This window comes from Nycticebus coucang, chromosome 20, assembly GCF_027406575.1.
Source record: "Nycticebus coucang isolate mNycCou1 chromosome 20, mNycCou1.pri, whole genome shotgun sequence".
Lineage (NCBI taxonomy): Eukaryota > Metazoa > Chordata > Mammalia > Primates > Lorisidae > Nycticebus > Nycticebus coucang.
This window is the reverse complement of record NC_069799.1, coordinates 68564073-68579936: the sequence shown is the minus strand read 5'-3', so window position 1 is coordinate 68579936 and position 15864 is coordinate 68564073. Positions and strand designations below refer to the sequence as shown.

The 15864-nt window shown below is 45.9% G+C and overlaps 1 protein-coding gene across 6 annotated transcripts in view; it reads left to right on the top strand.

The window, feature by feature from the left end:
• Nucleotides 1-571: 571 nt before the first annotated feature.
• Nucleotides 572-15864, top strand: part of WDR37 (WD repeat domain 37) — a 58072-nt gene continuing 42779 nt past the window's right edge. For 3 of the 6 annotated variants that reach the window (XR_008376271.1, XM_053573054.1, XM_053573050.1), the window contains exons 1-6: nt 589-706; nt 1951-2024; nt 6633-6810; nt 11760-11856; nt 14352-14447; nt 14960-15024. Coding sequence is in view for 5 of the 6 variants with exons in the window: in XM_053573054.1 (XP_053429029.1) it covers nt 6673-6810; nt 11760-11856; nt 14352-14447; nt 14960-15024 (396 nt within the window). In the remaining variant the exon portion in view is untranslated. Of the gene's footprint in view, nt 707-1188; nt 2025-6632; nt 6811-11759; nt 11857-14351; nt 14448-14959; nt 15025-15864 lie in introns of those variants that run through there. The other 3 variants (XM_053573053.1, XM_053573051.1, XM_053573052.1) reach the window with 3 other exon arrangements.

Below are 15864 nucleotides of genomic sequence, written 5' to 3'. Positions count from 1 at the left end.
TGGCTGGTCCGGGGTCTCGAGGCGAGCGGGTGTGGACAGCTGTTCCGGGGGTCTCGAGGCGAGCGGGTGTGGACGGCTGGTCCGGGGGTCTCGGGCGAGCGACTGTGCATGGCTGGTCCGGGGTCTCGGGGCGAGCGGGTGTGGACGGCTGGTCCGGGGGTCTCGGGGCGAGCGGGTGTGGACTGCTGGTCCGGGGGTCTCGGGCGAGCGAGTGTGCATGGCCGGTCTGGGGTCTTGAGGCGAGCGGGTGTGGACCGCTGGTCCGGGGCCCGCGGGGCGGGCGGGTGAGGACGGCTGGTCCGGGGGGCGGGCGGGTGTGGAGGCGCAGGCTGCCTGCCCACTGCTGGATCCCCTGGGTGAGCCGACCGAGCCTACCTCGCCCTGACCTGGAGCGCCGACCCACTGCCCGCCCGAGCCCAGCAGCCGCGTTCCGACCGCACAGCGGAGACGCGGGCGGGCGCCGGCGACGAGGAGGCGTGTTGTCTACGGAGCGGAAGCTGTAGGGAGACTTCCGGCGTCGCGGGGCGGGGCTGAAGCCCGGGATGGGACTTCCGGCGGTGCCGGAAGCGCGGCGCAGCAGGTCCGGGTCACGGGGTCGCGTCACTGCGGAGACAGCCGGTGTCCTGGGCGTCGCGTCGTGGGGACTGACGAGCTGTGCGCGACCCGGGCTGGTTCCGGGCGGTGGCGGGCGGGGCGGCCGTGACAGGTGAGTGTCACCATTTTCCCAGCTGTGGCGCTCGAGTCATTCCCGGGACGCACCGAGGAGGATCAGGCGCTGGAGCGGACGGGGCGGAGGAGGGGACCGGGCAGAGGAAGGGACAGCGTGCGGGAGGGGATGGGGCGGAGGAGGGGGCCGGGCAGAGGAAGGGACGGCGTGCCGGAGGGGATGGGGCGGAGGAGGGGGCCGGGCAGAGGAAGGGACGGCGTGCCGGAGGGGATGGGGCGGAGGAGGGGGCCGGGCAGAGGAAGGGACGGCGTGCCGGAGGGGATGGGGCGGAGGAGGGGGCCGGGCAGAGGAAGGGACGGCGTGCCGGAGGGGATGGGGCGGAGGAGGGGGCCGGGCAGAGGAAGGGACGGCGTGCCGGAGGGGATGGGGCGGAGGAGGGGGCCGGGCAGAGGAAGGGACGGCGTGCCGGAGGGGATGGGGCGGAGGAGGGGTGGGATGGAGGAGGGGGCCGGGTACTGGAAGGGACCGGGCGCCGGAGGGGTCGGTCCTGGGCCCCAGAGCGCCCTTACTCTCTCCTACCGCAGGCGCCTGAAGCACTTCGGAAGCTTTTGGTGGAGGAGGCTGGTTTTTTTGTTTTTGTTTGTCTTTTTTTGAGAGAGTCTCACTATGTCACCCTCGGTAGAGTCCAGTGGCATCACAGCTCACAGCAACCTCCAACTCTTGGGCTCAAGGGATTCTCTTGCCTCAGCCTCCCTAGTAGCTGGGACTACAGGCATCTACAACACCCAGCTAGTTTTTTTGTTTGTTTTTTTGTTTAGCAGGCCCTCACTGGGTTTGAACCCACCAGCCCTGGTGCCCATGGCACCCTCACCACTGAGCTATGGGTGCCCAGCCTCCAACATGGTTTTTCTATCAGCCTGTGTCATTTTTGCTGTTGGAAAGGTTATGGCATGTGATATATGCTGAGCTTTCTTACAGAGTGCTAGACACAGGAGAGCTCCAGTGTGTGTGTTTCCTTCCTCTTCTCTCAACTTCTTTGTACCTCTCTGTGGGTAGCCATGTTGGACTGTTGTTCACTTATGTTGCGATTGCCCTGTGCTAAACTCCTTAGGTTTCATTCTTTTCCCTGGGGTTATCCTGCCTTGATTTTTTTTTTCTTTTTGAGGAAAAGATTTTGTATTTATTAAATTTTGTCCTTGCTTTGAGCTCGTTCTTTTGATGATTGAAATTTAAAAAAAATGCTTGGTTATTATTCCTCAGATTGATGATGTTTCCCATTTCAGTATCATCCACAGAATTGATAAGTGTGTATGTATTCCAGGCCTTCATCTCAGCAGTGACGAAATATTTTAAGCAGGTCAGTGATGATATTTCTTAGGTTGCCTCAAGAGACCATCCTCCTTTGATATTGAGTTTGGTGTTCAGCACACTACGAATTCCTAATAGTGCTATTAGAGACAGAGTCTCACTTTGTTGTCCTTGGTAGAGTGCCCTGGCGTCATAGCTCACAGCAACCTCCAGCTCTTAGGCTTAGGCAATTCTCTTGACTCAGCCTCCCAAGTAGCTGGGATTACAGGTGTCCACCACAATGCCTGGCTATTTTTGTTGTTGTTGCAGTTTGGCTGGGTCAGGTTCTAACCCTCCACCTTATGGGGCCAGTGCCCTACTCACTGAGCCATAGGCGCCGCCCACAATACACTATTATTAAACACATTATCTATCTATCTATTTATTTTTGAGACAGTCTCACTTTGTCACCCTTAGTAGAGTGCCCTGGCATCATAGCTCATAGCAATCTCAAACTCTTGGGCTCAAGCGACTCTCTTGCCTCAGCCTCCTGAGAAGCTGGACTACAGGCGCCCACCACAACGCCTGGCTATTTTTAGAGATCAGGGCTTCCTCTGGCTCAGGCTACTCTCTAACCTGTGAGCTCAGGCAGTCCACCTGCCTTGGCCTCCCAGAATGCTGGGATTACAAATATGAATGTGAAGGAAAATAATTATCTCTTGTGATTCCAGGTTTCTGTTTTAGTTTTTGTTTAGATGAAACATGCATAGTTGTTAAAGTAGCTTGTTTTTCTTTTAAAAGTAGCTTATTTTTGAGTAAAGTTTTCTTCTTGTTACAGTTGTATAATCAATTTGCTATAGTGTTTAATCTGTTAAATATTGTCATTTGCTACATGACGTTCTGGTCAACAGTCGATGGCACATGTGATGGTGTTTCCATGAGAATATATTACTGTGTTTTTACTGCACCTTTCGTGTGTTTAGATATGTTTGGATACACAGTTAGCGTTTTGTTTAAGTTGCCTGCATTGCGTAGAGCAAGACCTTGATGTGTGGGTGTGCGGCCTGGAGCAGTAGGCCCTGCCTGAAGCCCAGGAGTGTAGCAGGCTGCCCTGTCCAGGTGTGTGAGTGCTACACACTGTGTGCATGGATGCACACACTCAGGTGTGCACCTGCAGCTCACCTCGTCACAGGTTCCTCAGGACTTACCCCCATTCCCAGAGACCCCTCAGACACTACAAAACCTGAAGGAAAGCCCCAAAATGTTACTTCTTTCCTTATTACCCAGCTGTCATATAATCAATAATCATGACACCTCCCTACTTTGCTACAAAATGATTTGTTTACTATAATATTTTAAGATCACCAGTACTTCCTTTCCTCTTTAAAAAAAGTCCTCTTGTCTTGAAGAAGAAAAATGTTTATGCAAACATAAAGGAGAATATTCTTTTTCTTTTTTTTTTTTTTTTTTTTAGAGACAGAGTCTCACTTTATCGCCCTCAGTAGAGTGCTGGGACGTCAGGGGCTCACAGCTCACAGCTCACAGCAACCTCCAACTCCTGGGCTTAAGTGATTGTCTTGCCTCAGCTTCCCAAGTATCTGGGACTACACACGCCCACCACAACACCCGGCTATTTTTTGTTGCAATTTGGCCAGGGACAGGTTTGAACCCGCCACCCTCAGTATATGGGGCTGACACCCTACTCACTGAGCCACAGGCACCGACTGTAAAGTATATTCTTAATGAACACAGAACATATTCACAAAAAGTAAAATATGACATAATAAACAATATGATAAAGAAAATTCTCTCCTATTTAATTCATTAAGCATTGTAATTTTATTTTATTTATTTATTTATTTTTTTTATTGTTGGGGATTCATTGAGGGTACAATAAGCCAGGTTACACTGATTGCAATTGTTAGGTAAAGTCCCTCTTGCAATCATGTCTTGCCCCCATAAAGTGTGACACACACCAAGGCCCCACCCCCCTCCCTCTGTCCCTCTTTCTGCTCCTTCCCCCCCCCCCATAAAAGCATTGTAATTTTAATCCTAACCAAAGCTGGAAATATTTTTCATAGGAGAAAAATATTATCACACAATTTTTTTTTTTTTTTTTTTGAGACAGAGTCCAAACTCTTGGGCTTAAGTGATTCTCTTGCCTCAGCCTCCCAAGTAGCTGGGACTACAGGTGCCTGCCACAATGCCCAGCTATTTTTTGTTGTTATTGCAGTTGTCATTGTTTCAGCTGGCCAGGGCTGGATTTGAACCTGCTAGCCTCCATGTATGTGGCTGGCAGTCCCCCCACAGAACTACGGGCGCCCAATTAGATTATATATATTTTTTATATATATATATAAAATGATTTAAATCTCTAAATAGAGATTTTTTTTTTTATCCTGGAGTAATTTAAACTTACAGAAACTTTTTAAACTCTGTGAAATCATATCTCAAAGACAGGTCCATAATGTCTATGCCATACACTCCATTATTAAAACTGACGGATTATCTGGCTATTTCAAGTTCCACCTTTTCCTGTAGTATTTTCAACTGTAGTTTATCTACCAATATTTTTCCGATATTAGGTCTGTAGCTTCCACTTTTCTAACCCCTTATACATTTGTTATTAATTTTTCTCTTCGTCACAATGTTTCGTGCAGATTTTTCTGTTTTCACTTGTGTCTCTGTATTCACATCCTCCAGCTTCTCCCTGTGGAGGCCTGTGTATATGTGGCTACCTTTGTAACACCAGAGCAGTCTGCTCTGGTCTTACCACCACTTCCCTCCTTCACCCCAGATCCCGCACAGACTAAGATCCGGCCCAAGAACTAAGTGCAGTTGGTATCAGAAGGTGACTGGCACCACTAGTGTTCTCCATCTCACGCGAGTCAGCACAGGCTGAATGTCCAGAAGCCTCAGGACCACGAGTGCTTTATATTTAGGATTTTCTCAGATTTGGGGAGATTTGCATCTCAGGGCACATGAACACGTAACTTGCATATGTTTTGTATACACGTTATGCATATAGCCTGAAGGGAATTTCACATTCCCCTTGGGGAAGCTGAATAAAGCGTGTGTTCTGTGCCTGCATTGACTATGACCCATCGCACCTGTCAGGGGTGGAATTTTCCACTTGTACCAGCATCAAGTCAGCATACAAAACATTTTAGATTTTGAATTTTGGATGCTAAACCTATATTAACATAAATCTTATTTAAATGGTTACTTTAATAACCAAGACAGGGTTGGGTTTTTTTTTTTTTTTTTCAAGTTGGTATCTTTGGAAGAAGGGCAAGGAAATAGGTCTTGCCTGGGGCCCAGGCGTGCTGTGCAGTCAGGCCACAGTGCCACCTGCCAGCGTGGAGTTTGGGTGTTTACAGCCTTCACGATTGTTTTCCCATTATATTGATACATCTGTTCAGCAGAATCACCCTTCTAATGTTGGAGTTAGCTGATTTTCTTCCCTAAGTTAACTGTGACGTGTTACTGTGACGTGTTACTGCATCGAAGTCCCAGCTGCTCTGTCTGCTCACTCTGCTCTTGGGGGCAGGTGTAGTGTCCACTGTGGCCAGCGCTGCTGCTCAGCACTTCCCTAAGCTGATCTGACCATAGAGTTGTGTTTGGAGGAGGAGGGGTCTGTAATAGCCAAAGATCAGTAGGTGATATTCAAAACTGTTAAGTCTGTAGTAGTTGAAGAAGGAAGATGTAACGTGTAGATCCATTTCCTGAAAGTAAATATTAGCTAACATAGTGATTCAATTATATAGGGAGACAGACTGGATAATAACAGGAAATGAGTAGAAAATGTCCAAAGTGGGTAAATCTTGATGCTAAAATTATTTAGAGAGTTGGGTAATTTAATCACATGTGGCTAGTTTGCATTGAGATAGGGTGTAAATGTAAAGTTCACTCTAAATTTTGAAGTGGTAATCATAAAAACGATGTGAAATAGTCTATTGATATTTTGTATAGACTATAAAATATTTTAGACAATGGGCTGAATAATTAGAAGTAATTTTATGTTTTTACTTTTTTAATATGGTCATTAGAAAATCTTAAATTGCATATTGCATTGCATTTCTCTTGGATAGCATTTCTGTAGAACGTGTCTCTAGAATATGCAGTTAGAATAGGTTCCAGACTGTGTTGGAAGAAAGTTTTAATTTTAAGTCATTCTTTGCTATTTGCTATTTAAAATGTTAATGAAATTTGATAACAAATTACTTCTTCTTTTTGAGACAGACTCTCACTGTGTTGCCCTTGGTAGAATGCCGTGATGTCACAGTTTACAGCAACCTCAGACTCTTGGGCATAAGTGATTTTCTTGCCTCAGCCTCCCAAGTAGCTGGAACTATAGGCACCCGCCACAATGCCCAGCTATTTTTTTGTTGCATTTGTTTTAGCTAGCCTGGGCTGGGTTCGAATGTGCCACCTTGGGTGTATGTGGCTGTTGCCGTAATTACTGTGCTATGGGCTCTGACTCCAAATTACTTCTTTAACAAAGACTGTGGTCTCTACCTTAAAACATCTTAATTTGTCGTGTTCTTAGTTATATAGTTAAATGTTAATCATAGTAAGGAAGCTTCTAATTAAAAGTTATTATTTGTCTACTGTTGTTTCCTTTATTTCAGTTTGCTATATCAGAAATAAAATAAATGTTTTCCCTGCCTTTGTTTAGCTTATTGAGGAAGTGACCAGGATACTACCTTCTGGAAGTAATGCCCACAGAAAGCGCAAGTTGTTCGACCTCTCGCCAAGCAAAACAAAAGCGCAAGTCACATAGCCTTTCCATACGGAGAACCAACAGCTCGGAGCAGGAGCGGACAGGGCTGCCAAGGGACATGCTGGAAGGACAGGTAAGTTCACGCTGACCGCAGTCGTGTTGGTGATGTTACAAAGGTAGCCACATATACACAGGTCTCCAAGTAGAGAGGAGCTTGGGTTACAAAAAATAATCCTCCCCAAATCCTCCAAAATAAACCCGTTGAAAGTACTGTCAAATATAGCAGCACACACAGATGGGATACTGTGTTTGTGATACTTAGTAACAAGAGGAAGTAGGTGTGACATTTGTGCAGGTTAGTTGACAGTGTAGTTTTGAGTTTTCTGTTGCTGTAGTCTCAGAAAAAGAGCATCATACGATTTTAATGGTCTCTTTCTGTTCTCTGAAGCCTTTTTGAAATCAGACCTTTTGTGACTTAGGTTCCTTGTCTCTGCTAAAGTGAGCATGCTAGCCTTTGATTTAGTAACTCATTTTATTGATGGAGATAAATTTTGCCTATGATTTTTTTAGTTTCTTTATAGATGATGAAAATACGTTAGAGCTTAAAAAATTGGCTGGGCGCAGTAGCTCACGCCTGTAATCCCAGCACATTGGGAGGCCGAGGTGGTTGGATTGCGTGGGCTCATGGGTTCGAGACCAGCCTGAGCTATAGTGAGACCCCATCTTTAAAAATAGCCAGGCGTGGCTCCACGCCTGTAGGTCAGTGGTTAGGGCTCTGGCCACACATACTGGGGCTGTCGGGTTTGAACCTGGCTGGGGCCTGCTAAACAATGACAACTACAACTACAACAACAAAATAGCCCGGTGTTGTGGTGGGCACCTGTAGTCCCAGCTACTTGAGAGGCTGAGGCAAGAGAATCGCTTAAGCCCAAGAGTTTGAGGGTGCTGTGAGCTCTGTCTAAATAAAAAAAAAAATTGTGAAGCTTAGACAAAAGTATGTTATATTAAAACACATTGTAGGTATATCTAATATATATTTATAAATGTATATACTGTTTCTTCACAGTTAGAACTAATTCATCAGCCATAATGTTGCAGGAAAATAAGGCTTAGATCTGAGAAACTGGGTCATGTGCGTTGTGGATCTTGTGAGAACTGTGTGGGCATCTTTCCCCCGGATGCCCAGTGTGACCGCTCTCAGGACCCAGCACAAAATGGCTGCCACAAAGTAGATAATTTAATTAGAATTAAATTACTTTGTGTTCAATGAGTGAATAAATAAATGTCTGGTTCCGCTTTCTAGTAAAATGATTATATTTTAATTTAATGGAAAAAATAAAATCATACAAATAGTTTTGACATTCTTAATTACTTTGCTGGGGCTGCTGTAACAGAGCCCCATAAACGGGCTTAGGTCATAGCAGTGTGTTTCCTCACAGTCCTGGAGGCAAGAAGCCTCTGTCAGGGTCTGGCCTGTAGATGGTGTCTCCAGTGTCCTCCATGGCGTCCCTCTGGGCAAGTCTGTGTCCTGTGTGTCTTCAGCTGGACTGGAGTGGGTGCACACAAATGGCCTCACTTTACCTTAATCACCTCCTATTTTGTTTTGTTTTTGAGACAGGGTCTCACTGTGTCATGCTGGTAGAGTGCTGTAACATCACAGCTCACAGCAACCTCCAATTCTTGGGCTTCAGTGATTCTCTTGCCTCAGCCTCCCGAGTAGCTGGGGCGACAGGTGCCCGGCTATTTTTTTGTTGTAGTTGTCTTTGTTGTTTTAGCTGGCCCAGGCCGGGTTTGAACCCACCAGCCTCAGTATATGTGGCTGGCACCCTACCCACTGAGCTCAGGCACCACCTATCTTAATCACCTCTTTAAGGACCATATTTCCATACACAGCCACATTCTGAGGTCCTGGGCCTGAGGACTCCAACATGTGAATTTTGGGGGCAAGATTTAGCCACAGCCCTTGAGGAGTGATGTCAGAGCTGTGAAGTGGAACTTCTGTGGTGGTGGAAGTGTTCTCCTTCTGTGCCATATGGTAGGAGTCACATGTGGGTGTTGGATGGTTGAGATGTGGCTGGTGTCTCAAAACCTAAAATTTTAATTTTTAAAAATTTAAATACTTTACATTGAAATTTAAATGCCTACCATATTCGATAGTGTGGGAGAGTAGTCAGAGATGAGTCTTTCAGTGTGTAGAGGTGGTAGAATTCTAGCACCTCTTTTGCAGGTGTATTCTAGAGTTACCTCCATGTGAGGAATCATGACCTTCTGGCTTTCTTGCATGTCTGTTGTCCATTGTGACACAGTCCAAGGAGGTCGCTGTGTCTCATGGTGACCCCCAGGGAGGCAGCGTGGCATTCTCCAGACCAAGCAGCTGAGTCCTTTGCAGCACTCTGTGGCCCTCTTTTGTGGGCCTCCTACGTTCTCTAGGTGATGCTTGTTTGTTGAACAAGTACAGTTACTTGGAGTGGGACCAAGCAAGCTGTTCTGTGAGTGGCCGGTGTGGGCGCTGAGCAGGAGGGAGGGCCATACTGCCGGGTGCAGGCACTGGCATGGTAGGTGTGTGAGGAGCAGCCTAAGAGCACACATTCCCTACCTCCCCTGGTTAGACGCACTTTCTCCATTGTTGGGTGATGTGCAGGAGTGGTGTGAGTGAGAAGTCATGTTAGGATTGGCTTTTCATACCTTAGAGTTGCAAATCTGATGGAGTTTAGGAACAAGTTAGCTCAGGGAGGGGCTTCTGTTGCAGAGAGCCTGTGGTCTGTGTCAGCTGTGGTCAGGAACTGCTGGCTGGTGTGCTGTGTCCAGTGTGTGTCCGTCTCCTGCAGTGAGATGCAAACTGGTCTCACAGCTTTGCTGGCTTAGAGCTTTCCTGTCTTGAGCTTTGTCAAGTACCAAAAGTTCAACATCTTTCACGTTAGGGCCTATAAATGGAACGGCATAATCAAGGAGAAATGATGGGAAAAGGAAAAGTAGTTCTAAGGCTTTTTTCTTGGGTTCAGTTTCCTTGTGCAAAAATTCTTCTCTGTATGTTGAGTTTCTTGATCATCTTTACTTTTGAAACAAGGTTAATGCTGACACTTCAGCTTTGTTTTTCATAACAATTTTCATCAAACGCATGATGCATTTCATAGTCAAGTAAATGTGACAGTCTAGTTGCTGAACATTAAAGTGTTACAGGTGTAGATAGTAGGAGTCAATGTCTGTGGGCGATTTGGCCTCACACAGGACATGGTGAGACTCTTGTAAGGGGCGACATCCAAGGAGGGAAGTGGACGGAGAGCTATGGAGTGTGCCCAGGCCATGGGCAGGACAGAGAGTGAAAGACTGATTGTGACTCTCAGTTCAGTGCAAGATTATGTCCTCTAGTTATTGGAGTTTCCTCTTTGAAGGTTTAATTTTAATTTTCATCGTTATTTTAAGATTTTTTTCCTTTTTTTCGTGTTCTTTGTTGCTATTTTAGAGGATTTTGAGAGACTCTAGTACCTATTCTACCAGATTCAGGTTTTAAAGCAGTTGTTTCATGTGTATTTATGTGAGAATTCTGTGATAATTGTAAAATTCGTATTGCTGAAGTGCTGTCATCAGCTTGATGCTGGTCACACAGTGGTTACATCACTGGCCACGTATACTAAGGTTGGCGGATTTGAACCCAGCCTGGGCCAGCTAGACAACTGCAACAAAACAAATAGCTGGGTGTTGTGGCCGTCACCTACAGTCCCAGCTACTTGGGAGGCTGAGGCAAGAGAATCACTTAAGCCCAAGAGTTTGAGGTTGCTGTGAGCTATGATGCCATGGCACTCTACTGATGGAAACATAGTGAGACACTGTCTCAAAAAAGAAAAAGTAAAGTGCTGTCATTTTCTCTAACAAGCTATTTTGAGAAGGACTTAATAATAAACATTTGTTTTTAAAAATTTGCAACTCATCAAAAATAAAGAAAAGTATGCCATATAAATAGTTGAAAAGTAACTTACAGAATTACATTAGCAGCAGTTCATTACTGAGACATTATTCTAGAAACATTGTGGGGACAGAAAGGTGTCATGAAGGTCTCAGGGAGGTGGGAGTGGACCTTGACTGCCCAGGGCAGCCGTGGGTATTAGTGCATTGTGAAAGGATACCTTGTGCCCAGGGTCCTGCTGCGCTGACCACAGTGTGGAAGGGGTGTGAGTGCTGCTCCTGCCTGCTGCCTCCTTGATGTTTAGTGAGGCTGGAGGTACAGGATGGGCAGAGGCGTGAAGCACATGGCCCAGCTGAGAACTTAAAGTTAATGATTTCACTTAAGAGATGTTGCATCTATTGCTGAGGGTTGCATGTTTTCCCTTTTCACAGTTGTCTTTACATATTGTGTAAGGTCACAGGAGATAACCTTTTTGTAGAGGCAGCTCTGTGCAGGCACTTCTGCTAATGTGCTCCTCATCACGTTAACGTATGGGCTCAGTAGTTGGGCACAGAGCTGAGGCTGTTCATAACACAGTTGCACTTTTGGGAACTGCCCTCCTTTGCTCTCCATTTGCAAGTTTTTGAATATAAGGTGGTCTTTTGTCCTCTTTTGCAAAGGGAAAGTCGTATTATTTTGTTCTTTTTTTTTGAGACAGAGTCTCACTTGGTCACCCTTGGTAGAGTGCCATGGCATCTTAGCTCACAGCAACCTCAAACTCTTGGGCTCAAGCGGTCCTCATGCCTCAGCCTCCCAAGTAGCTGGGATTACAGATGCCTGCCACAACACCTGGATATTTTATTTTTTGTTTAGCAGGCCTGGGCCGGATTTGAACCCACCATCCCCAGAGCATGTGGCCGGCACCCTAACCACTGAGCTACGGGCACCTGGCCTATTATTTTGTTCTTAAGCCCCATATTACTCTAGGTAGCCATTTATACAATTTTATTCAGAGTTTCCTCCATAGAAATTTGAAACTTTAAATTGTTTAAATATTATATATATAGGAAATAAATCTATAATGTTGTAAAACCAGAGTTTAAGATAAAAGATTATTCACTTTGGAAATACATTGGTGCTTGGTGGTAGCGTTTCTTGTTCGTTCCTGTGTTCATTGTGGATAAAATCATCTTCTGCAGGATTCGAAACTCCCTTCCTCGGTTCGCAGTACCCTCCTGGAACTGTTTGGACAAATAGAAAGAGAGTTTGAAAACCTTTATATTGAAAACTTAGAATGTGAGTATTTCCTGTCTTAATATACTGTTATAACTTCTTATTTGTACATAGAGATCTTTGAGAGAACATTTGTGGGTGGATATTCACCATTGTATTAGTTTTCTGTTTTGCTGTAACAAACCAGGTGGCTTAAAGAAGCACACATTTATTGCCTAGAGTCTGTAGGTCTGGCGTGGCTGTGTCCACGTTTATGGCCTTGCAGTCTGTAGGTCTGGCGTGGCTCTGTCCACGTTTATGGCCTTGCGGTCTGTAGGTCTGGCGTGGCTGTGTCCACGTTTATGGCCTTGCGGTCTGTAGGTCTGGCGTGGCTGTGTCCACGTTTATGGCCTTGCGGTCTGTAGGTCTGGCGTGGCTGTGTCCACGTTTATGGCCTTGCGGTCTGTAGGTCTGGCGTGGCTGTGTCCACGTTTATGGCCTTGCGGTCTGTAGGTCTGGCGTGGCTGTGTCCACGTTTATGGCCTTGCGGTCTGTAGGTCTGGCGTGGCTGTGTCCACGTTTATGGCCTTGCGGTCTGTAGGTCTGGCGTGGCTGTGTCCACGTTTATGGCCTTGCGGTCTGTAGGTCTGGCGTGGCTCTGTCCACGTTTATGGCCTTGCGGTCTGTAGGTCTGGCGTGGCTGTGTCCACGTTTATGGCCTTGCAGTCTGTAGGTCTGGCGTGGCTCTGTCCACGTTTATGGCCTTGCAGTCTGTAGGTCTGGTGTGGCTCTGTCCACGTTTATGGCCTTGCGGTCTGTAGGTCTGACGTGGCTCTGTCCACGTTTATGGCCTTGCGGTCTGTAGGTCTGGCTTGGCTCTCTGCAGACTCAGAGGGTGAGGGTGTTGGCAGAATTGTGAAAGAATTTAATTCCTGACAGTTTTGGACAGAGGTTTCCTGGCTACCCGCTTTGGGGAGTCCCCTGGTTGGCTCTCTGACTCACCCTTCTGCCTCCCTTCTGTTCTGAGGGTGCATTGTGATTGATTTGGGCCCCAGATAGCCCTGGGTAGGCCTTTCCCCTGCAGTGGTGCCTGTACCTCATGAGGTGTTGTGCACACAGGTTATGGTGTTTAGGGAATGGGCATCGTTGGGGGCCATTATCCTGCTTCTTACATCTACCAATCTGAATTATGATTTTATAAAAAGAAAATACTTTAGAAAACTTTGTTATTTATTTATTATTATTATTTTGATACAGAGTCTTACTCAGTTACCCTCAGTAGAGTGCTGTGGTATGACAGCTCACAGCAACTTCAAAGTCTTGGGCTCAAGCGATTCTCTTGCTTTAGCCTCCCGAGTGGCTGGGACTGTTGGTGCCCACCACAACACCTGGCTAGTTTTCCTATTTTTGATAGAGACGGATAGTTTTCCTATTTTTAGTCTTGCTCTTGCTTAGGCTGCTTTCAAACTCCTGAGCTCAGGAAATCCACCCACCTGGACCTCCCAGAATAGTAGGATTACAGGGTGAGCCCCTGGCCTGGCCAGATTCAGAAAACTTTTGATTCATGTTTTTTGTTACATGTGCCATCATTTGAAAATTTCCTAAAATTTATGTAGTATATGACTTAGTAAACATAAATCATAAGAATTTTGAATTAGCTTGGCTTTAGTTTTGGTTTTGTTCTGTTTATTTTGGAAGTAATGCCTCTGTGTGCTTAATAAAATCAAATAGAATTAAAAGAAAAGGTGTCCATAGCCCTTGACCCCATCACACTCTTCAAAGGAAATATTTTCTGTATTTTTTACTTTCTCCTGGCGACTGTTCTCCTGGCGACTGTTTCTGTAAACAAATGGTCCACCTCTAATTTTAGTCTCAAACTGTTGCCCTGGGTAGAGTACCACGGCGTCACAGCTCACAGCAACCTCAAACTCTTGGGCTTAAGTGATTCTCTTGCATCAGCCTCCCAAGTAGCTGGGACTACAGGCGCCCACCACAACGTCCTGTTTTTTTTGTTGTTGTTACAGTTGTCATTGTTTTAGCTGGCCTGGGCCGGGTTCAAACCTGCCAACCTCGGTGTGGCCAACCCATTGAGCTGTGGGCGCCACCAGTAGCAGAATATTTTTAACACATAGAGGCAAGTACAAAGGAAGCTGTGCTGAAGTGCGGGAGTCCTGCTCAGGCCCTGAGGGCGCCGTCTTCACAGGGTAGCGGGAGTCCTGCTCAGGCCCTGAGGGCGCCGTCTTCACAGGGTAGCGGGAGTCCTGCTCAGGCCCTGAGGGCGCCGTCTTCACGGGGTAGCGGGAGTCCTGCTCAGGCCCTGAGGGCGCCGTCTTCACAGGGTAGCAGGCATGTGTAAGCTTTCAGTTTTGGAATGGTATCTTCAATGATACTATTTGGAATGATGTCTTGAGTTTTTTGGAACTCCGTGACTTATGATCTTGCTTATCAGAATATTATTTATGTCGCTGTTTAGGTGATACTAACATAACATTTTTATGTGTGGAAGTTCTAGAACTGGTGAGTATATTTAAAAATAAAAATGTACTTTACATTTTTGAAAATTTTTTTTTTACTTCCAGTGCGTAGAGAAATTGATACTCTTAACGAACGATTAGCTGCCGACGGACAGGCTATTGATGGAGCAGAACTGAGTAAGGGCCAACTTAAGACGAAAGGTAAGGTGACCCATGTGCCCGTATTGCCCTGCAGGGTGTGTGCAGAGCTTCAGCACTGAGGAAAGGACTCTGACTGGTTTGCCTTTTTGATGTCAGCAAACCTGGAAATTCCAAACTCGGGTGTGGGTCTAGCCCGGTGATTTTCAACCCCTGTGCTGCAGTACACTAGTGTGCCATGAAACAGTTCCTAGATGTGCTTGGAAAAATTTTAAAGATTATTAATTAGATTATTTTCGACTGTTCAAAGCATAGTAAGCATATTTTCTTTTTTGCTCTTTTTTTGATCAACATAAGTATACTGCAGAAGTTGATGGGTTCAAATGTACTGTGATATGAAAAGGCTGAAAAGCACTGGTCTAGGGTAAGGCTCTCAGGGTGTGTGTTCTTGTCCAGCTCTGCCCCCTGCTGATGTTGCTGTGGACAACACTAACCTGTGGGGCTCCCTCCACTTTCTCCCTGTGAGGTGACTCTTTGGGGCACAGTTGTGCTGATTGTCACTTCTGTCTCTGCAGCCAGCCACAGCACCAGTCAGCTTTCCCAGAAGCTGAAGACCACGTACAAGGCTTCCACCAGCAAGGTATGCCAGGCGCTGGCGCTCGAGCCAGTCCTGTGGTGGTTAAGTGTGCAGATGCGTACTTTAATTTGCGTATTTTCCAGTTAGAAAAGTGGATTAGAAAAACATAAGTGGTTTTTAGGACAATTCATTTTCTGAAAGGAATATCATATGTTAAGTGGCCACAGGATGCAGACAGACTTACACTAGTATTTATTGGGACTAATATATTCTGTATTAGTAAATATATTGTTTTTAGAGGGAATATATGTTTTTGATTGTTAATTGGCTTGATATAAAGGTTTTGTAGTATAAGCGAGAATACTATACAGGTTTTGAATTTAGAGAAAACTTGTAAATAGGTATAAAATTATGAAAATTATGTTCTGAGCTGAACTTACATCTTGATTCACTATCTTTTTCCCTTCTATTTTTTTTTTTGCGTATGATCAGGAACTGAAGGTCTGCCTCTGAGGCAAATAGGGGCATTTATGCTATTTTGTTTTTCCTTAACGTATCTTGTGCTGACCTCCTTAACGTGGCAGAGATGTAATTGGGAATTCATCTGTCTCTGACAGAGCAGATTAATTTACAGATACAAAAGGTAAATTAATTACCTGACTTTAGCAAAAGCACATTCCTTTTTTGCTGACCTGGGGAAAGTTGACATTTCAGTGTGTGTGCTGTGGCCTGCCTCCACAGCCTCTGTGAGCTCTGGGTTTTCCTGGTTTGCTCCCTGTGTGCTGCTGCGTAGGGTGGCGAGTGGGCGGTGACTGGTGAGGTGGGCAGGGAGGAAGTCTTGTCCTGCTGTGCTTCTCTGTAGTTGAAATTTTTTGACAGTTCTTTGTTACTAAAAAGAAATTC